This window comes from Eschrichtius robustus, chromosome 11, assembly GCF_028021215.1.
Source record: "Eschrichtius robustus isolate mEscRob2 chromosome 11, mEscRob2.pri, whole genome shotgun sequence".
Taxonomy (NCBI): domain Eukaryota; kingdom Metazoa; phylum Chordata; class Mammalia; order Artiodactyla; family Eschrichtiidae; genus Eschrichtius; species Eschrichtius robustus.
In genome coordinates, this window is record NC_090834.1 from 8,424,937 (window position 1) to 8,448,318 (window position 23,382).

At 41.5% G+C, this 23,382-nt stretch overlaps 1 protein-coding gene across 2 annotated transcripts; it reads right to left on the bottom strand.

Annotated features, from left to right (window-relative positions):
* Positions 1 to 1,356: 1,356 nt before the first annotated feature.
* On the bottom strand, positions 1,357 to 14,491 carry EI24 (EI24 autophagy associated transmembrane protein). Of its 2 annotated transcripts, XM_068554363.1 has the most exons (12): positions 14,330 to 14,491; positions 12,777 to 12,923; positions 11,722 to 11,834; positions 8,526 to 8,671; positions 7,875 to 7,935; positions 6,635 to 6,701; positions 6,015 to 6,139; positions 5,578 to 5,697; positions 5,110 to 5,221; positions 4,315 to 4,426; positions 3,694 to 3,768; positions 1,357 to 2,376 (listed from the first exon to the last, which is right to left on the bottom strand). In XM_068554363.1, the coding sequence occupies exons 3-12, from the start codon at positions 11,761 to 11,763 to the stop codon at positions 2,214 to 2,216; spliced, it is 1,023 nt and encodes a 340-aa protein (XP_068410464.1). In that variant the 5' UTR covers positions 11,764 to 11,834; positions 12,777 to 12,923; positions 14,330 to 14,491; the 3' UTR covers positions 1,357 to 2,213. The 2 variants fall into 2 exon arrangements, with proteins under 2 accessions (XP_068410464.1, XP_068410465.1); XM_068554364.1 differs by lacking the exon at positions 12,777 to 12,923.
* Positions 14,492 to 23,382: the final 8,891 nt, after the last annotated feature.

A 23,382-nucleotide genomic window follows, 5' to 3' on the forward strand; every position in this document is an offset into this window, starting at 1 on the left:
ACTTAACATACTCAGGTCTAGGAAGCATTTACTTTGTAGAGTTACTATAATGGACAACTCAGCTCTAGATAGGATAAAAGGGTTGTGTTTTCAACCACACACATACCTGTCCAAGCTGTGATGTCTGTCCCTGAAGAGAGATTTGTGAACATGATTCCTTAGATCCTCCTGGCTGTACGATTGGAACTCAAGCTCTCACTTTCATCTGTAGTGATGTGCCCTCCCTTATTTTCAGTTACTATTAGTCTGCCTTAAACTGCCATTCTGAACTTGGCAAAAACAGAGCCTACTCTCCCTTTGATCCCAATTTCCTAATCGCTGCCCTCACTGCCCATATGCTAGTGAAAAGGCAAGAGAAGTTTACACTGCTTTTGTGTACATCTCATGAAATTAGGAATACCTACAATACACATTTGGTAATCTAGCCTTTGTACAGGCCTGGCCTCTCAGTTACACTAATAAAACTTTACAGATTCCTCACGTCCAGTGACTTAAAGCATTTTCTACAGCCAGGCACAGTGCTGGATAATATCACTTGCCTTCCTCTACTCAACTTCCCTCACCCTTCTAAGACCAGCTTAGCTGACACAAATACAAATTTCAGGCAGCAAAGATGTGGCCATTTTAATCTCATTTTAAAAACTACAACTACTAATCTTAAGTAAGGCAGTCACTGATCAGTTGCAAGCTGATGAAATACTGAGGTCTTCTTCAACCACCACCTCGGCAACCTGAAAGTAGTTCTCTGCAATACTACTGTCAAATGACCAGAGATGTCTGTCGCAGAGGGATATTGAAAATAAATCTTAAACTGTCTTTTACAATTTTTTGTTCACGAGCTGGAAACACCTACTTCCAAAATACCCACTATTTTAAAACCTTCTGTATTCAAACTTGGTTCACATCTGCTGGCAACGATTTTTAAATCCTTATTTTGTCCTGTACATAGTAAAGGTTTCTGTTAACCAAATGTCTAATCTTTTCCCTAATGAGAATGTTCAATTCTTGAAGTCTAGAAGGCCCTCTCTTCCTTCATGAGTACACAGGACAGATGTACATATAGACTTTAAAACAACTCAATCCCAAATTCTTTCACAAGACGTTAACATGATTATAATCACATAACCCAAACTTCTTCAGGGAACATTTTTCAGAACTAATCTTCCAAATTATCCAAGACAAAGTCCTGGGTTCCATGAATATGTTTCTTGAAGTGACGACTTGTAAATTTCAACCGTTGCACATTTGTGGGAAACAAGCTCACGTTTGTGATGTCTTAAAACTGTGCAAGTGCTTTGACACCTGCCCCTCCCTCCATATTTAGTCTCTTTAAAATGACAGGAAAACAGCAACCAATCACAGGTTTAATGGGTTTAATAAGTTTACCCCTTCAGTTCCTATTTGCAGCACCCAATATTCCTTTGAAATACCAGACAGACCCAGCAGTGGCCAACAGTAAAGTTCAGACCTCCAGAGTTTAAAAGTTCAGGTTCTCTGAGCATTCTGTGTTGCAGTGGCACTTGTCCAAAATTGGTACCTCCCTATAGCTGGGGGAGCTTTAAATGTACCAGTGAAAAAAGCTTTTTCCCCTTCAAGGGGAAGAAAGAAAACCACTCCTCAAAACCCAGCAGATCTGGCTGTGAGGTCTTTCCTCCTGTCCCATCTCTTCAGGCTTGTTTTTTTTTGCAGTGGAGCAAGAGACCAAATCCAGCCTGAGTTACAAGAAACAAGACAGTGATGGCTATAACGGGAGTGACCAGGAGCAGCAGAGTCTCCTTTACTTCCCACGTCCAATATATGTGCTTCACAGAAAAACCAAAACAACAGGTCCACAAAATACAACAACTAGAATTACAAAAATCCATTCATCCAAGGATGGTGGAAGGCGGGAAGGGGAGGTGGGAGGATAAATGGCACAGGGAGAAAAAGTATTCAAATCAGTCCAGGCACGGGGGCTGGCAGATGCTAGAAAAGAGCTGCAGAAAAACCTGTGGTCCTTTCAGACTCACCGGTGTTTAAAATCCATACTGGTGTCAGGACGATTCTGCCTTACGTGCACCAGAGACAAAAATCCCGATTCCTCAGAGAGAAGGGAATATGCACAGGGCCCTTGGCAGGGTGGGTCCTGCCTTCCCTGGTCGGGGAGGTGAACGAGAAAAAGAGCTGACGCGGCATCCTTCCAATCCCACCATCCCCTCTGGGTGGCAGGCGACTCAGTGGCCCTCAGCAGCCTTCAGTTTGGCAGGAGATGGGTGTGGTGAGGGCAACTTCTCCGCAGAAGTTGAACTACTCAGGGCAGACTGCAGGTAGACCGTCTTGTGGAAGAGTCTGTTGCTTAAGAAAACCACCAAGGAGAAGAGGCGCAACTGGAAAAGGCTAAAAGGCAAAAGAGACCCAACCTGTTAGACCCCCCAGGTGAGCAAAATTGTTTTAATTATTTGACAACTTACTTGACTACTTTCAATTTAAAATGATACAGGGGAAAACAAGACACCAGAAATTTGATCAAGCACATACAGAGGTTAGACACACAGATTAAACAGGCAGCAACTAAAGAATGCGCTGGGTCCTGTCAGGAGTGCAGTAGTATCACCATTTGCAGTATCAGGGCTTAGAGGAAATGAAGTTCTGTTTTAGATTAATTCTGACTCAAGAAGTACCTTTCTAGGGTACAAACTTCAAGCTATGTCTGAAGATATCATATGCTATGTGTATTTCATTTTCAGGAGAGCTTCAAGAGAAAGTTAGTTACATTAAGATACATACTTAGGGGCTTCCCTGGTGGCGCAGTGGTTGAGAGTCTGCCTGCCAATGCAGGGGACACAGGTTTGAGCCCTGGTCTGGGAGGATCCCGCGTGCCGCGGAGCAACTGGACCCGTGAGCCATAATTGCTGAGCCTGCGCGTCTGGAGCCTGTGCTCCGCAACAAGAGGGGCCGCGATAGTGAGAGGCCCGCGCACCGCGATGAGGAGTGGCCCCCGCTTGCCGCAGCTAGAGAAAGCCCTCACACAGAAACGAAGACCCAACACAGCCATAAATAAATAAATTAAAAAAAAAAAATGCAAACCTTTAAAAAAAAAAAATAAGGTTTTCAAAGTCCTCTGCTAACTATAAAATTCTATATAAAAAAAAAAAAAGATACACACTTAGCATTTACTGGATAGCAAGAACATACAAGAACCCAAAGCAGATTGGAAATTTCTAATAAGTGTATCCTCACTGACTTAACCAAAATTGATCAAAAGATTGGGCTTTTCTCTGAAGTGATAAAACTTTCAGAGTGCTAGTGTTACTAAAGATTCGTTTTAAAATACTTTGTTTTACTGTCATTATCAATAAACTCCTGTAGCCAGAACACATGGCCCACTATTTTTAAAAAGTTGGCCATTCTTACAAAATGAGCTCAACTACAGGTAATAAGTGCCTTATTCGGTGAACTGTTACATTTTAAGAATATGTATAATAGCAGCAATTTCTGAAACACATATCTGCACATGTGCACGGGGAAAATCTGGGGGTACATCCCAGAAGTGTTTCTCTCGTTGAACTGTATATTAATAGTTTCCTGCAATGTAAGGTTATTTTTAAAAAACCTTAACAAAAATGTCTCATTCACATAATTGCAGTGTTATGGCCCCAACACTTTAGACCAAAAAAACTTAACACATTTTAGCTAATACTGGCTAATACTTACTATGCTTTGCCAGGGGTCTTTGCTTCATTGGCGCTGATAATGAATAAAGGAAAGAGGATAGAGAATAGGCAGCCACTGTTTAAAAAAAAAAAAAGAAAAGAAATAATTAGTCACCTTCAAAACAGCCATGACTTTGAAGATATTAGAAGCCCAAAGTTCTTTGCCTCCAGTGCTAAATATCATGGCTTGATGGACCCTTAATGTATCAAACACATCTTTTAAAAAAAAAAAAAAGGATTTTTCTAAGCGCTGGCTATGTTTAACATTGTTCCAGGAAGCAAAACAGAAGAAAGAATATGGCACTTATGATCATGCAGACTATATTTTAATGCTGAGAATTCCCTGGCGGTCCAGTGGTTAGGACTCCGTGCTTCCACTGCTGGGGGCACGGGTTCGATCCCTGGTTGGGGAACTAAGCATGCCACAAAACGGGGCGAAAAAAAAAAAAAAAATGCTAACTGACAAATGTCTATGACTATCTATCAGGGAGAAAAAATCCTACAGACCTCCTGATGGCCAAATAAGAATGCAGAATGCCTAGCACAGAACCAGGCATACAGAAGGGGCCCCCTACGCTGAGTATTTTTACCAGTCCCCTTCAAGTCCCTACAGTCAAATTACCTGACTATGTAGGAGGACTGCATTGCTGTGAGGAAAGCCAGGGGCAGACCAAATCCAAAGTAGTAAGGCCAATTCCTTTCTATGTTTGACAATCGCTGGTGCATTTCAATTCCTAAAACAAGGAGCCAATACCATTAGGCTGCGCATTTCCTTTCAGTCAAATGACTAAATATGGTAGACAATTTATTTGAGGTTTGAGTTGTAGGTACCGATCTGCCATTTAGAACACAACTAAAGCATATAAATTAGAACTGTCCAACTCTCATAAAGCTTCTAGGCGAAGCTTTTACAATTGAACAATCACAATTTCAAAGCTGGCAGGCTAAGTGAATTCTGAATTACAACACCAGGATCCTCTGTCAGTATTGGTCTTGAACAAAGCAAGAATCAAAAAAAGGCAGCTATCCTCTAGGAATCAATGAACCCCTTTCAACCAACCACACCCAAATATGCCAAGGACTTTCAAAATATCCCCCAAAATAATCTGTATGCACCAACATCAAATTAATTTCTCTAATTTAAAATAACTCGTGCTCACTTATGCCATCTTACGGCTCTGTCAGAGCGACGTGACACTAAGCTCCGTACGGATGATGCCACACTGCTACGTTCCCCAGCAACGAAGTTAAGGGTTAACCCCCCAAGCCACATGCAAGTCCCCTCTTGCCAAAAAGGCTGCTTCATTCCAAAGACGGTTTGCCAAGGGCCTAAGTACTGAAGAATTTAAGAAGTCTACTTAGCAGCACCATTTCCAAATTGGGCCTCCAAGTTCTGAGTTTCTTTAGACAGGCTTACCTTTATTGAACCAACGATATTCGAAGCAGTATAGTGAGTAGAGAAGAGACATATGCAGGAGACTAACCAGCTGACCAACAAGATGGATGGGAAAGAGACTCACAAACATCCCCTGAAGAACAAGTATGGAGAATCTCAATTCCAAAGCTTCAGAGACCTGACACTGTTCACCTGCCACTCTGAGTCATCACTCTCTACCTAGATAGCCTGATGGTTGCTTCTCAAGTTTCTGAATAGCAGGAGAGTGAAGAATGCTCAGGGTGGCAGGGAGGAGCAGGCAAATTCATGTTTCTTTACCATTTTATGATTTTAAGTCTCTAGTTGTTTCTGTGAAAAAATGATTTACAGATCATTGCCTCCCATAAACATATCTGCTGAGTATAAATGCGATACCCTGTCTTTGTGAAGCTCCCTCTAATGAATCTTCTGTTCTTAATCTGCTCCATGCGCCCAGAAGGCCAGTCTCACCTGGAGGAGGAAAAGAGCCTGCAGCAAAAGGTTGAAGAGCATGTCAGCAATTATTTTGCTGACACTAGGGAATGGGTGAGGCTTCCTCCCTGATACCTCAAAGGCCAGGTCAGCTATATCCTGTAAGAGAGAAAGGCGCTCACCAAAACATGAATTAAATGGCCTCAATATCCATCCCCAAAGCTAAGGCCACTGATCTGCCATGAGACCTGCCAGGGGAGAGAAGCCCCTGGACATCTGGCCATGAGATGCTCTGGGGACCTGAGAGGATAATTCCATTTTACAAGAGCACAGAGATCACCCACTGGCTGCTTGACCAAGAAAAGTTAAGGCTGTGACATCGCTCCCTACATGGCCACTAACTTCGCAGGCTGAAACCTGCCACCTGGCGATCCATTATGCCATAAACCCCAGACTCCATTCTGCCCTGGACCTACCTGAAACCAAATTGCATTCACAACTTTGCTAAGCACAAACAGGGGGAGCACCCAAAGAGCACTGAAAATTGACGTGAGGAAAAACTCGAGCCACGACCAAACATCCCCATGTAGTGACGGATCACCTAAGAAAGGCGGAAAGGCTTATTAGTTTAACTGGAGAAATGGAAAACCAGAAGACCAAATATGCAACCCCTACTCCACGCACATACATCTTTGTTTCCTGCCAGCACATCACTGCACCTATTTCAGAGAGTCTTATTCTTCATAGACACACCGAATTCTGGCCACAACTCCAGTTCGGAGTAGCCACGGAGATGTGCTGCTTACCTTGAGACAAACCTGCTTACCGGGTGGTGACTGATATGTCAGTGACCAGCAGTACACTGTATGCAGGAAACCACCCTGGTTCAAATCCCAGCTATGCCACTTACTAATGGTTTAACCTTGGTAACCAATTTCCATTTCCTCATCTATAAAATGCTATCTGTAACAATACCCAAAGGGTTGTTGAGAGATTTGAGTTAAAAACATCTAAAGCTGCGGGTACAGAGGAAGCGTTCAATAGACTGAGGGAGACACAGGGAAACACCTCTCACCTCGGCAATGGATATACTTACCAATAATTTGGGCCGTTACTGACTGAAGCACGGGAATAAACACTCGATAAAACAAAAGGAGACTGAACTAAAGGAGAGAAGAAATAAGGTAAACATTAAAAGCCCTTCTTTAAAACAGGAGTTCCAAGTTTCAGTGTAATTATTTTCCAGATGGAAGTGCCTTTTACAAATCAGGAGCCCTGAAGTGGTACCAAAATTGGACTTAGTTCTATTTCCCAGTTCTCCAGCTGAGGAGTACAAACCTGACACTGCCTATGAAAACAGTAAAACTTCTGGGGGACTAGAAGAACATTTCAATTAGTAGTCACGCCAAACTACAGGCATATACTAAGTACACAGTCATATTTTATTAATTAAAGCTAACACCTAAAAACATCTGTGAAATGTTTAGATTAACAAGTTGAATTATACTGAATTTCAAGTCCAAGAAAATACTTAACTATTTGTTCTTCAAAGTACTCAAATTTCACTTAAGCCTGTGTTGGTTCTCAGTCAGCTGTAGGCAACCTTCTGGTAAGAGTTTCAATAGTAATCAATTCGAGGACATTGCTATGGCCAGACAAAGGGAGAACCTTGCCCATATCCATCTGTCTTTCCCCTCTGAGCCCCCATAGTTGCTCTTAACCAAAATGTCCAGACAATGTCACAAGAAATTGTTACCTATTCACATTAAAACTTGTGACTAAGTCATTTAAGAAAAAAGTGTATATTCAGGGCTATCTATTCCTGATATTTACATACAAGTTTTCTCTGAGTGGGAATAAAATGAGTGAAGGTGCACAGAATCCTGAGTGATGGCCTTAAGCACGTATTAGCAGGTGAAAGCTACCTGTCTCAATTTCAAGAAGACGGTTGAGAACCATGAACACCAAAATAATCTGAATAAAGATGCTTATAGGGCTTCCCTGGTGACACAGTGGTTGAGAATCTGCCTGTTAATGCAGGGGACACGGGTTCGAGCCCTGATCCGGGAAGATCCCACATGCCGCGGAGCAACTAGGCCCGTGAGCCACAACTACTGAGCCTGCGCATCTGGAGCCTGTGCTCCGCAACAAGAGAGGCCGCAATAGTGAGAGGCCCGCGCACCGCGATAAAGAGTGGCCCCCGCTTGCTGCAACTAGAGAAAGCCCTCGCACAGAAACGAAGACCCACCCACACAGCCAAAGATAAATAAATATATTAAAAAAAAAAAAAAAAAAAGATGCTTATAAGGCATGGAATTTGACGAAAAAGAACTTACCCAGAATACTCCACCATTCCAAGCGCAGCACTGAAAAATTCTACTAACAATACGTGGTTCACTGGAAAAGACCACATGTATTTAGCTTAAAAGGCATACAGGCTATTTCCATAGTGTCATTCAGTAGCTCTCCTTTTTATATCTTTTGTTGGCATATTATTTTTCCAGCACCTACTGTTCTCCCAATGTTCTCTCCTAATGTCAATAAGAAAAGGCTAAAAATATTTCAAGAGAAGCAGTTTTTCTTAAAAAAACAAACACACAAAAAACTGTATTTTCTAAAATCCAAGACTGGAGACTAGAAGAGGATGTCTGAGGTTCTTCTATCAAAATCCACACAGGCGCTCCTAGAAGTATCCATCAATCCAAGTAATTTTTTTATGGTTCTCTATTCACCATCCTGATTTCTTTTAAACACCCCGACATTTTGAACAAGGATTACTGCTAGACACCGGTTTAATTCAATGTGAGGGGAGTGGGGGGGAATCACCTGTAACTTTTTTGGGGGAGAAAGTACAAAAGACAAATAATGGGGTATTGAAACTCCAAGTCACTATGTGGTGTCTGAATTCTATACTAAGTTTAATCACTTCCTAAAGTGCCCACAGAAGGGAATTCAGATGTTTTCTGACATCAGCCTCCACTCCTTACCTCTCTTGCTTCCTCTCTATACTCTGGGCTCTCCTCTGAGCCAGGACACTGCCTGCCCTTCTTCGACGCTGCTCCTCTCTCTTTTGTTGAATTCGAGCATCTAGCTTTGAGATGGTACAAATTCCCCAGATGGAGTCTTTGATTCCCTACACACAAGAGTATTATTTTTAAAGAGGGAAGATTTTGGATCAGAAGACTTTCCGAAGTTACATACAGTAAAGTGATGAAGTAACAGTGGAAATCATGGTACTTAGTTTGCTACAAAGCTTAGGGGACCCTTGGTATTTTTCTATTTTGAAATAATTCCCAATTTACAGAAGAGCTACAAGAACAGAGAACTCCCTAATACCCTTTCTCGGGATTCACCAGCTATTTTGCCACATTGTTATTTATTCTTGTTTTTTTATATATATATATATATATATATATATATATACACACACACACACACATTTTTTTAGGTCATTTGAGTAGGTTGCTGTGTCATGTCTCTTTACTTTTAATTGTTCAGTGTATATTTCCTAAGAACAATATTCTTTAATATAACAAGATAGTTATCTATTAAAGAAATTAAATATTGAAAGAGTTTAATCTACAGTCCATATTCCAATTTCCCGATTTGTCCCAGTAATGCCCTCTATAGCAGTTTTACCCCTCAAGTATCAGACATCAGTTCAGAATCACATGTTGCATTTAGCTCTCATATCTCTTCAGTCTCCTTTAATCAGGAACAGCTCCTTAACGTGTCTTCCTTTATGAAGTACACAGGTCAGTTATTTTACAGGATGCCCTCAATTTAGGTTTGTGTCCTCATGATTAGGTCCCAGGTTACGTATTTTTGGCAGGAATATCACATAAGTGATGGTGTGCCCTTCCAGGTATTACATCCAGAGGCATGTGATATCTGTCTCACCTTGCTGGTGATGTCAATTTTACATATTCAGTCAAGGTGTTATCCAGCTCCATTGTATGGTTGCAAATTTTTCTCCTTGCAACTAATAGATAATCTGTGGGCAGACATTTCTGAGACCAGGCAAATATCCTGCTCATCAAGTCCTCTCCCCTAGATTTAGCATCAATTAACAATTCTTGCCCAAACCAATCTTGAATAACATGGTTGCAAAATAGTGGTTTTCTACTCCCTCTAACACTTACCGACACTATAAAGCCAAGTTATTGCCCTCCTCTATACTCTTCCAGTACCAATCTAATGTCTACAAGTACGATCTACATCCTGTACTAAACTAGCAATACTAGGGTAGACTAAACACTGGTCTCAAGAAAGGACCAGGGCTGGACCAAGGCTAATGGAAGACACAAAGAAATAATCACTGTAAAAGTGTGAAAAGCTGTAGGATAAGAGCACGCCACATAAGACAGAAACAACATTGTAGTGTAGCTGGAGGAGAATGTCTTTCAACAGTGTATGCTGAGGGAGAGGGTTGTTAAGTCTATAAGTCACTGATGGAGGCACTTGCCAATGACTGGAAGAGCCCCAGTGGCAGAAAGATTACTGTTATTACTACAAACATCAGAACTACCTATTACCCAGTTCAAAGGACTGCACTCATTCATCCACCCACTCCCATATTGAGCATCTTCAATGAGCCAGACAACATATGGAAATGCTCAGGAAACTTATAACTCAGCAGGAAAAGTACACAAGTAAACCAAAAGAAAAAAATAAATAAAAATTTATAGTTTAGTAAGTACCACAACAGATTTATGTCCAAAGTAGAGTGGGAAGGACTAGGGTATTCAACTTCATCAAGAAGCAGAAAAAAGCGGACTTCCCTGGTGGTCCAGTGGTTAAGACTCCGCACTTCCAATGCAGGGGGCGCGGGTTCGATCCCTGGTCAGGGAACTAAGGTCCCACATGCCACGCAGCCAAAAAAAAAAAGCAGCAGCAGAAAAAGGCATTCTGGGAGCAATGGCCAACCTGGATTTAAGAATGGCATTTTCACCTACTGTTATGAGCGAAAACAAATGTTAGAGAAAACTGTCAGGATACAGAGAAATGGACAAGTTCATGAAGTACCTGCCGATAGGAGCATAAATTGGCAGCATGGCACCTGATCTTTTATCTATAAGAAATGTTTAATCTTATTTTGCTTTTTAACCTCTAAATCTTCCACAAACAGTTTAAAATTTTAAGATAGTTAAGTTCAAATGGCTTAGGGCCTAGTATGTGCTAGGACGATGACAGCATCCCCACTTCTGAGATACTTACAGTCTCGTGGTGGGGCAGACAGACACACAAAGTTCACATCGTATAACCGAACCGATCCAGGGTTGAAATTTTATCGCACAAAAGGACGTAAGGTATTAAAAGAAGATCACATTGCATGAATTCTCTTTGGTCCTTCTAAGATATTCCTTCAATTCCCCCCTCTTTGATTCAAAGGTGATAAACTTCTAAACACTCCCACTCCCTGTCAGAACTGGCCTCTCTCCTGCTCCCGGGAATAGAGCTACAGGGGCTGCAACTAGGGCATTAGACCTCAGACAGCCACTGTAATGGAATGTTATGCTACTGATCACGTGGGTGACTGCATCCTAAACAGATCCCTATGGGACATTTTTCTAGAGCATCATCATCTCCGCCTTGTAGAATGGGAGAATAAGACGGGTCCTACAGTGTAGATCCGGACAAAGGAGTTTAGGTAATAGCACTGTACCAATGTTCATTGCTTGGTCTTCAACAATATACCATGGTTACATACGATGTTAACATTAGGAGAACCTGGTGAAGGATATAGGGGAGTTCTCTGTACAGCCCTGCAACTCTAAAATTATTCCAAAATAAAGTTTAGGGAATTCCCCGGCGGTGCAGTGGTTAGGACTCCACGCTCTCACTGCCAAGGGCCAGGGTTCAATCCCTGGTCGGGGAACTAAGATCCCACAAGCCATGTGGCATGGCCAAAAAAAAAAAAATTTTGATAAATAAAGTTTAAAAAAAAAAAAAAGGGTCTGGGGCCAAGCTGAACAGGGTTTCAATACTACAGACACTCACTAGACAGTTCTCCCAAGCTTCTGCGAGATGCAGGATAATACCTCTCCCTCGAGCAGTGTGGATCAGAATGAAAACTTGTAGGTGAAGAACCCAACAAATATAATAAAAATTTCAAAAATACCTGAAGGATTTTCTAGTCAGTTCCTGCAGCAAAATGGTCAAAAGATGACTTGACATACTCACCCTGGCAAGGTCCTGCAGAAAGGTTTTGACACTGTCAGCCATCTCTTCACCGCCCAAACTATCAACTACACAAAGGAGAGAGAAGTGTCCCCAGATGTCTCATCATGAAGCACCTGGAAAGAGACGGAGCATAATCGGGGAAAAATATTTATCTTCAAGTTACTTCATGTACATTTGATGACGTTTTCCACAAACTTCTCTAATAGGAGTGCAGTAGATTCTAGCACTTAGGTAGATACTAGCACAGTTAACTAACTGAGGTTATACCTGTAACTACTGCAAAACCTGAAATCAATAAATTTTTAAATCACTTACCACCCTTTCACTTTTACATGGATTAGTAATCTCTTCTCTGGGCCTTGATGTCCCTAACTACCCCTCCTACACGTCCCAAGTACTTTTGAGATTTGAGATCATGAGATGGGTGATAATTACACTTCAGTATCCTCCTAAGCAATATTTGTGCTTGATGTTACTTGAATACAAATACAGGAGCAAAATGAAAGTTCTAACAAAAATTACTAAATCTGCACTTCATACACAGGGCCCTCCAGCACACAGATAAGTTCAAAGTATGATGTGAAATTTCCCACCAAGACCCCCAAATATGCCTTCCCTGTGTTCCAACTTTAAATGTATACATATATGTACAATTTTAACAAGCATGCAGGAAACAATGAATTTTAAACTAGGCCAGAAAAAGGTTAAGTCCACGTGTATAAATATTCTTTAACACTCTATAGCTTTCCCATTTTATTTATTTCTTAGGTGAATGAGAAATCTAGCTTCATAAAATAATAACTTGAAAGTTCACGTGTATAAGTATTTTTAAAATACTATGCTCCCATGTAATGTCTAAGGTGAATGGAAAACCCATTTTCAAAAGTTTAATTAAGGACTTGGGATTCTAAAGTTCTCAAACCTGACTAAACCAATCTAGGGTATTCTTAATTTAAGAGATAGACCATAATGACAATTTCACAGGCAGCTTCTATACACCTCGAATTTCAAAACATAAGCACACTTTCCCTAATGACCACTTCACCAAACGGTACCTTATCGACCCAACTGGACTACTGCCACCCAGAACAGGAAGAGCAGGGAATACAGCAGAGGGAAGGCAACTTGCACAACACTGCATGTACCATCTTCTCCTTGGGTCAAATCCTACACAGATGCACTCACTTCAGGTAGAGAAGTTTCTAGGGTAAGAAACTTTCGTTAATGCTCCCACTTAAAAACAAACAAAAAACACCTGAGTGATAGGATACTCAGTGACAAGTGAATAGTTAAAGCTCAATGATGATATATAAGACACTACTTTCTAAAGATTATCATGGATTCACTTTTAACCACCTACTTCCTCATCTCTGAATTAAGGGTATTAAAATTTTTCATAGGTTTTGAGTACAAAGTGCAGTAACATGAAAATAAAAACTTAACTTCTACATAAACATAATCCCACTACAGAATGAGCTAGTCTGGGAGTTTAAGGAAGCCGATTAACTTAGTCTGGGTTTCTTCACAAGGTGCTGACACAGCTGGAAGCGTGTGGGTCCTAATCCAAGGAGAGGAGCTGTGTTACCTGAACCATGGCCATTAACAACTGGCTTCTGCAAGTACCAAGTGGCAGGTCACCTACTGACCAATAGTGGCCCGTGAAGGACAAGTCACTTCAGTTTTATACGCAAATCCTATTTGAATTATCCGGAATATCCAGAAATATTATCCGGTTTGACAAAAAGCTCAGGCATGGAGAAAAGCAACCTGCCACGATTTGAGACCAGAGACTGTATAACACGGAGGGAACCCTCCAACTGTAGTGGACATGAGATACATCTGGTTCACAGCATTTCACAGACGGAGGAACTGAATCTCCGAAGTTAAATGGCTTGCCCAAGATTACAGCACGTGAAAGGCTACAGCGAACTTCAAAACCCCGGTGTCTGAACCCTCAGTCGGGGCTTTTTACTCAAGCTTTGCGATGAGGATTTTTGTTTAACCCGAGCGTCCCATGGACAAAATGTCTCGTAAGCCTGTAAATACAGCTGGCCATTAAATTCCTAAACAGTCATGAGAACTTATTAAGCATCTACTGAGGCACGGTCCTGTAGTTTCATTTCTAAGTCACTAAACCCAGAAACGCAAGTCCGGAAAGCAGGAGGCTGTCACATCCCACTCCAGTTTCACTAAAGGTAAGCATCCTCACATCCCGCCGGGCTCCCCGGATGCTCAGAGCCCACAGGTCCCTTCGGACCCGTTTCCCCCCAGCTCCTTGGCAAACCCGACTGGAAGCTGGTCTCCCTCCGCAACCACAGCCGTGCACGAAGCGCGGGGCATGCTCACCTCCCATCAAGCGGGGAGCTAAAGACAGCCGCGCCGCACCTGGGCAGAGGCTCGCCCGCGCTGCGTCCCGCGCCCCGGCCCTGCCCCGCCGCCGCAGCACCTTCCCGCCAGGCGTCCCCGCGCGCGGCCCCCACCCGCACCTCCCAACCCCGCGCTCGGGCCCTGCTGCCCTCACACGCCCTCGCCGCCCCAGCCGCCGGGGCCCCTGCCGCGCGCGCAGGCTGCGCGGCGCCAGGGCCAGGCTCGGCAGAACTGCACCTACCCGGCAGCTTCGCCCCCGCGGCTCCGGCTCCGGCCCGGCCCCTGGCCCACCGCTGGCTCGCTCGGCTCCTCCACGCCCCTCCGCTCCCGGCCACCCGCTCCCGCCCTGGCGCTCCCAGGGCCGGGGCCGCTGCGCCCACACTGGGCATGCCCGGGCCGCACGGGGCCGCTGGGAAGTCAGGCGGGCGCCGAGTCCAGCTGCCAGGGCGGAGGGGGCGGGGCCGCGGCGGCGGAGGGGGCGGGGCCCCGTGGCGACCGAGCCTGGGAAATGCAGTCCGTCCTCCAGGCCCACCCGCGCCGCTTCCGGGGATGCCGTACTTCCTGATCCCGTATCGTGTTCTTTGCTCTCTCCCATTTACTTCTGCAGGGTTGCTTGTCTTTCTATTATGAAGCCTAACAACAGAACAATAAAATGCAGAAGTCATCTTGGTCTCTTTGGTTGGAGACTTCAGTAACCAAAGGGTACTAAGCAATGATGGGTTTAAATCAAGGTCACTTAACGATTAAGAATAAAATGACTAAGAATAGGTCAAGCTGCCATGCAATTCGGCTGCATTAGGCGTGTTCTCTGACAGCTAAGTGTTGGCTGAGATTAAAACGATCAAGTAAATAGAAATGAAACTGTTTTCATCTCTGTCCCCACCAGTCCGTCTCTACCCCAGGGACGGCAATTTCTTGGCATCGAACCATCAAGCCTGACCTATAACCTTTTTCTCCCCTATTCCCAGCCTCTTATATCTCTCACTCCCCATTTTTTCCACTTCCTATTTTCCTTCACCTCTAGGTGTGCTTAGAGCTGCTCCGCTCAGGCCACCTACAAAATCAGATTTTTACTACTGGAAGCTCTTTAGTATAACCTTACATAGTGTGAGCCCAGGTATCAACTGACTTACTCAAGGTCAGTGGCAGAACAACTACCCAGACCTCCTGACTCTCCTCCAGTTAGTTCAGTGGGCTGGAGGGTGGGGTCGTTGACCTGTTCTACCCTGCCCATCCTCCAGCCCCATTCCAGAACAGACGAGTCCCCTACTCTGAGCCTGTGGAAACTACCTTCTCTTTCAGGAAGAGGGTCACGAAGTCGAAACTAACACGATGGGAGAAGAAAACTAAGCATTCAGAGTAGCAGAAGCCCTGAAATAAAAGGTCCAACCTGGGATTTATATATGTAAACTCCTTTGGAGAGGGGACTTCTTTCTTATTTATTTTAGCCTTGACAATAATCTCATTTTCACTGAGACCAGATCTATGAATACCCACTCATTTCCTTTTCTTATAAATCTATTGCTTGATTTACTCCAAGATTAAAATCATCACAAAGAGGAGACATTCCTAAACTTCCTTTTTGCCCCATATGAGTAGATATCTTCAACTATTTATTATAAAGAACTACATAGAAAAGATTTTTATTTCTTTTGGAATTTTGATTAAAATAAGAAGTTTGCTGAGGCTTAGATATCTTATTATAAAGAGACTAAGTGGTTTAATGATAAACTGATTATTGTAATTATTAATTACAATAGCAGCAATTCCTCCAAACTCTATCGTTTCTCAAAAGTGTGAATTTAGGGGACTTCCCTGGTGGTCCAGTTGTTAAGAATCTGCCTTCCAGTGCAGGGTACATAGGCTGGGTCCCTGGTCATGGAACTAATATCTCACATGCCACAGGGCAACAAACCCTGCCACAACTAGAGAGCCTGCACGCGGCAACCCAATGCAGCCAAAAATAAATAAATAAATTTTTTTCAAGTGTGGTTTTAGGAAGAATTTAGTAGATATGAGTCTACTCTAACTTGCTTGATGGAAGGACATCTTACAAATCCCAACACGTATAATAAAATCCAGATTTTTAAAACAATAATTATACCTTGCATTATTAAAGAGCTCTTGCATACTTATTGAAGATTAGATGCCATCTGTGAAACAACTAGGAGGGGCATTATTTTCCTGATTTTACAAGTGAGGAAGCTGCGTGGCAGAGCATGAAACTCAGAAAACGTGATCTCCAGTCTAGCTATGAGCCTTAGTTTCTATAGCACAAGGCTGCTAAATGAGACCTATATGAAGGTCCCTTCTAACTCTATGGTTCCTTGATTTAGTGAATTGGTGACAATACCAGATCCAGAGGCCAGATATCCTAGTTTCTAGCCTTGGAATCTTCCAGGGGCGAGAGATGCTGTGGTTTATTAAGTATCTACCATGTACCAGGGCTTTCCTATTTATTATTTCATAACAACCATCTAAGTGTTGTAACTGATCAAAAAAAAATCCAACCAGGTTTGGCAGATTCCCAGAACCATGCCTTTTTCTTTACCATACCTGCCTTCCGTTATGGATCACAAGGCCACCCAGTTAAATTTAGGCTCCGTATTATCACCACTAAAGTAGCACTCCTCAAATTTTAATGTGAAAACCAATCACCTGGGGATCTTGCTAGGTACAGATCCTCATTCAGTCCATCTGGGGTGAGGACCAAGACTCTGCATTTCTAACAAGCTCCCCGGCGATCTACATAAGCATTCACCTAGTGCCTGTGCTCTATCTACCTACCTTGGCTAGACGTTTGGAATACTTAATGCCCTCAACTTGCTTCTCTCCAGTGGGAAAACAGACAAGGTAATGCAATGTGATAAAAACGAAGTCTTGAGGAACAATGAGGAATTAGCAAAGAAAAGAAAGGGTGGGAAGGGAATTCTACTCAGAGGAAAAAGCACAAGCAAAGCTACCCAGCATATTTAGAGCACTGTAATTTGTTCATTATGGCCAGAATAGAATAGAAGGAGAAATGGCAAGAGATAAACTTCCAATTTACTGAGTGTCCTCTATTTGCCAGACCCTTTTCAAATAATAGGATTTAGTGGTAAGCAAGACAGACAAGATGTCTGCTTTAATGGAGTTTACATTCAAGTAAATAGATAGAATAGAATAAAATAAGGTAATAGTGATAAGTGATTTTTAAAAACAAGCATGAAAATGTCATAGAGAACGGCTGGCAGGGCGGCTGCCATTGGCTATTTGAAGGGAAGGAGCTGACTTGAATGTGTTGAGATTTGAATACAGAGAAGAAGCCAGCCACGTAAAGGTCTGGGGTTAGCAGAGGGAACCAAGTACATAGCCCTAAGGCAGAAACGTGCTGGTATGTGGCAGGAACAGAAATAATGACAGTATGGCTGCACATATGATGAAGTCATAGTTGACTGCCTCTCCTTTACCTCCCACATCCAATCAATTACCAAGTAGTTTTGATTCTACCCCCTAAAAAAAGTGTTCAAATCCACCCCCTTGATTCCATCTCGACTGCCACCATCACCTTTCACCTAAATTATTGGAAAAGTCTTCCTGCTTCCAATCAGCTACCTCTAATCCATTCCCTACACAGCAGCCGGATAGAGCTTTAGGAAATGGAAATCTGATTATTCTTCTTTCTGCCTAAGAGCCTTCAGTGGCTCCCATTCCCAACAGAATAAAGTCTAAACTCTTTATCATCATTTATAAGGGCTGTGGGTGTCTGGGTCTGCATACCTCTTTCACCACATGCCTCTCTGTACCCTTTCAGTCATCATTCCTAAAATACACCAACTTCCTCTTTCTTCTGGGTCTTCATATTCCCTCTGCCTTCCTCCATCCTCTCCACGCATACACCTTTCTCCTGGCGAGTCCTCCTCATCCATCACATCGTCTGTGAAACCTTCCCCAACTACCTCCCTGCTCCTCCTTTGAGCTCCTGGAACACCCTGAACTTCTCTTATCAAAGTATTCACCCTGCTAAATTGTAATCACTTATTTAATTATCTGTCTCCCCCATTAGACTAGGGGAAGACCATCACTGCTTTCTTCTGTTTTATATCCCCATGCCTAACACAGGGTCTAGCATTGGAATAGGGACTCAAAAATTTGTGAAAGAATAAGTGAATAAATTAATGGAAGTTGAGATAGGCAGTTAAATGATAGCTTTAGGTCATCACATAAAGTTTGGACACTATCTTGGTGACAGCAAGGAGCTACTGAGGGACTTTAAGGAAAATGATACGATTATATTCATATTTACAAAAGACCGCTCTCATAGCAAGGAGACACATGGATTTCAGGTGAATGAGATTGGCAGTAGTGAATGTAGAGGCTAGAGGCTGGTTGTTTCCATTATTCAAGGGAGAAATGATGAAAACATGAATCTGCAGAAGACAGTTTAGAGAGATAGCAAGAAGGAAGAAACTTAAGGACCTGGTGACTGGGTGAGGAGGTAGAGAGAAAAAGGGCTCAAGACTAGGACTTGCGTTCCTAGGTTGGCTAATTTGATGGATAGAAATGTCATTCCCTGAAACTGGAACTATATGAGAAGTAGAAATTATGGAGGAAGATAAATTATGTTTTAGATATGTTGAGTTCCAGGTACTTGCCATATGTACAACTGGAGATATTTTAGTAGGCAATTGGATCTGGACTCAGGAAAGAGACCAGTGCATGCATATGAGGAAACTACTTAAGTTTGAGGAAGAGTCACCTGAAAGGCTTAGAGGAAATAATCCCTGAACCTCACAAAGAACTAGGAATACTTCGTGTTGCCACCAGCCACAGTGGAAAAACCCATGATAATTAAAGGGCGTAGGGTATAATAATGCCTGGAAAGATATTGCCTCAGTAGTGGGAAAAACTAGTTCCTACTAAAGGCTGTTCTGACAAAGCAGCCTACCTTTTTTGTCCTCCACGACAATGTTTAAATGCTATCCTCATCCTTGAAAGTACTAAAGTGTTTCATGGAAGGTAACTATATCCCAGGGAAAAAAAGCTCAAGAATATGTATATTAATCCAAAAATAGTCAACTCCCAGCAAGGAAACATTCATAGTGTTTGACATTCAAATAAAAAATGACCAGGCATGCAAAGATGCAGGAAAATATGCATAATGAGAATAACTGCTCAATAGAAACATCCATGAATGACACAAATGATGGAGTGAGTCAATAAAGGCATAAAAACCTATTGTAACTGTTACCTGTTCAACAAGGTAAAGAAAAAAATTGAGTAAGTTGACACAAGAAGATACCAAAAAGGTCCAAATCAAACTTCTAGAGGTTTAAAATACAATGTCTGAGATGAAAATTTTTTGAAGAAATAATGGCTGAAGTGTGTCCAAATTTGATGAAAACTATAAACCCACAGATAAGACCTAAATCAGAAGAAACATGAAAAAAAAAACTACAGCAAGACACATCATAATCAAATCGCTTAGGGGGAATTCCCTAGCAGTGCAGTGGATAGGACTCCAAACTTCCACTGCAGGGGGCACAGGTTCGATCCCTGTTCAGGGAACTAATATCCCGCAAGCTGCGTGATGCGGTCTAAAAAAAATTTTTTTAATAAAAATTTTAAAAGTTGCTTAAAACCAGTCAGAGATGAAAAAGAAACATTATGTTTGGAGAATCAAAAATAAGAAAGACAGTAAACTTCTCATCAGAAATAAAGCCATATGAGAATGTAGCAGCAACTTTAATTTTTTGTTTTTTGTTTTTTGGCCTCCGGGCATGTGGGATCTTAGTTCCCCGACCAGGGATGGACCCCAGGCCTATGGCAATGAAAGCTCAGAGTCCTAACCACTGGACCCCACAAGAAATATTAATGGAAGTTTTTCAGGAAAAAGGAATATCACAGCAGATGGAAACCCATGTTCACGCAAAGGAATGAAGAGATCTAAGAAAGGTAAATATGTGTGTATAAAAGAGTTTTTTCTTATTTCCTAGATCTCTGGAAAACAGTGGATGTTAAGAGCAAAAATAATAATATATTGGAGGTTTATAACGTATGTAGAAGTAAAACGAATGACAACAATAGTATTAAGTCCAGGAAAAGAGTAATGAAAGAATACTGTTTTAAGGTTCTTATCATATACACAAATATAATATTACTTGTAGGTTGAACTGTAATAAGTTAATGATGTAAGCTATAAACCCTAAAACAACCAGTAAAATAACAAATCGAAGAGCTATAGTTAATAAGCCAAAAAGGGAAATAAGATAGAATCATAAAATATAGTTAATCCAAAAAAAAAGAGAGAAAGAGAAAAAGGGGAGAGAGACAGATGGGACAAATAGAAAACAACAAGATATTAGATTTAAGTCCAGTCATATCACTAATCACATTAAATGTAAAAGGCCTAAACACCTCAATTAAATGCATGCATTTAATGAGAAAATGCATTGTAAATTGTACATCAGTAAGATTTTGCTAGCTGCCTCTTTTGCCATCGCTGGAAGCAGGTTTTCTAGGAGTCTTGGCCACATGGTCTGTAGATAGATAGTTAGAAGGAGCCCAAATTCAGTTGGCAAAGATTCCCTGCACAAATAAACCAGTGAAAATATATTTTAGCCACTGAAAGGCATTAAGAATAATACATTATAATGTCCTATCAGGCAGTGATTTGCAAATAAAATAGTAGAAGCCTTACTTTATTCACTTGAACTAAAATATTCAAATAAATTATTGATCATCATAACTGCTATTCATTGAGGGCTTCCTACGTGGCAGAAACTGGGCTTGTATATATGTACATTACTTTACGTAAACCTCAGCCAACTCTATATAAGTGTTATGTTATCAATCATTTCTCTCTCAGCTAACAGATAAGGAACTGAGATTTACAGAGGTTAAGTAATTGCCCAAGGACAGGCAGATAATAAGTGGCAGAACCAGTCCAAACACAGATCCATGTTACTCCAAAGTTTATACACTTAACCACTGTTCTATACTGTCTTCCTGAAATTGAAGAGGAGACTTCTGGTTCAAGATGGTCACTGATACCAAATAATTTATCAAATATCTGCCTTAGACCCAGTCCTGACAGAGATGCTAAGATACACAGGTGTATATATATATATATATATATATATATATATATATATATATATACACACACACACTTTTTTTTGGATATCAGTTATAACTGAATGAGTTCATTGAACTTTGGTCTGGGCATGGCCTTGCTTGTTTTGTTTGTTTGTTTTGTAATTGAAGTATAGTTGATTTATAATGTTGTGTTAGTTTCAGGTGTACAGCAAAATGATTCAGTTATATGTATACATACTTTTTCAGATTCTTTCCTTTATAGGTTATTACAAAATATTGAGTATAGCTTCCTGTGCTATATAGTAGGTTCTTGTTGTTTACCTATTTCATACATAGTAGTGTGTATATGTTAATCCCAAACTCCTGATTTATCTCTCCTCCACCTTTCCCCTTTAGTAACCATAAGTTTGTTTTCTATGTCTGTGGGTCTATTTCTGTTTTGTACATAAGTTCATTTGTATCATTTTTTTTAGATTCCACGTTTAAACGATATCATATATTTGTTTTCATTTATATGTTCCCCTTTATCACAAATAAAAGTGATAAGGGTGATTCTCCTCTTCCTTTCTCTATCCTTTCCTACATAAATGTTCCAAAATGTTTGATATGTATCATTTTATTTGTATTTGTTCTTATAAGATGTGAATTGTTTTATTATATGTACATAATTTTAATTTCCCTAAATGATGTGCTATGGCTCTCAGCCTGTTTCTTTTTTCTGCTCAGGTCTGTTTTGAAGATGGCACCATGTTGATACTAATTGACAGCTAATCCTTTACCTCTCCTTGCTGCCTGAGGCGGCAGTTTAATCTTGTCTTTTTCCTGCAGACCCAGAGGGACCGTTCAGACATGGCTTTGAAAGTCAGATGTTTGCAGGCCCTGCAACAGGCTGAGCAGGAGGGACTGGGTGGAGGAGGCTTTTACTCAGGTTCAAGTGGTTGTTGCCATTCGGCAATGCAACAAATGTTGCAAGATGATCAAATTCAGTAAGCGAGGCCAGAAATCAAGATTTTCACGTGAAATCTCCTGATTTTTTAAATGTTGGAAAAACTGAAGGCCAAATCAAATACTTCTGCAGGCTGGCTTCAGCCAAGAATTGCCATAGCCTGACTCGTACATTAAGACATTTGAATCAGAGAAGGAATGAGATCGGATTTGTGTTTCAGAAATTAAGGGGAGGATGAAATAGAGTGGAAGGCAGGACACTGAAGATTATGACTTGAGGTTTGCATGTGAACGAACTGCGGGACTTATGGAATGAAATTCTGACACGTGCTACATGGATGAACCTTGAAAACGTTATGCTAAGTGAAAGAAGCCAACACAAGAGGATAAATATTGTATAATTCTACTTATATGAGGTCCCTAGAATAGAGACAGAAAGCACAATAGTCGTTACCAGGGGCTGGGGACAGGGGGAGGCTGGGGAGTTATCGTTTAATGGTTATGAAGTTTCAGTTTGGGGTGATGAAAATGGTGTTGAGGTGGACGGTGGTGATGACTGCAACAGTAGCATGAGTGTACTTAGTGCCATTGAACTGTACACTCAAAAAGGGTTAAAATGGCAAATTTTATGTGGTGTATATTTTACACACACACACACACACACACACACACACACAAGCTTACTCCCAAACCAACCTCTTCTGTCAACAGGACAAAGATGAGTTTATTGCTTAGGACAGTGAGGGAGAATACCACCTGGACAGAACTTCCACAGTATCTTAGAGGGCAAGGTTAAGTCAAAATTTACTGAGAATTCGAAGTTTGGTTCAAGGCAATTCTTTCCATACTTGGGGACTTGATTGGGTAAGACTGCGTAAGAATCATGATAGACTAGGAATGGTAGAAAAAGCAGGGTGAAGATTGAGAGCAGAGATTTAAAGGTTCTTTTTTAAAAAAGAGCTTTATTGAGATATAATTCCCATACCATACAATTCACCCATTTAAAGGGTACAATACGATGGTTTTTAGTAACTTCACAGAGTTGTGCAACCGTCATCACAATCAATTTTAGGACATTTTCACTAACCCCCCAAATAAACCCCCTACCTGTTAGCAGTCACTCCCCATTTTCCTCCAACTCTCCCCATCCCCTCTGTTGGGAGAAAAACCTTTCTCTCTACTAATTTAGGTTCAATAATGGGGGCCTTTGAATTAACAATAGATGAACAGGAGAAAGGAAAACAAGTCTTATTCATAGGCATGCAGGACCGT

Bases quoted from the DNA above. Each gene is read 5' to 3' on its own strand.
- EI24 (XM_068554364.1), bottom strand. From the start codon at position 11,763: ATGGCTGACAGTGTCAAAACCTTTCTGCAGGACCTTGCCAGG. The intron at 8,672-11,721 runs GTGAGTATGTCA...TCTTGTGTGTAG, and splicing joins TTCTGCAGGACCTTGCCAGG to GGAATCAAAGACTCCATCTG. The intron at 6,140-6,634 runs GTAAGTATATCC...CGCCTTTCTTAG, and splicing joins AGTAACGGCCCAAATTATTG to GTGATCCGTCACTACATGGG.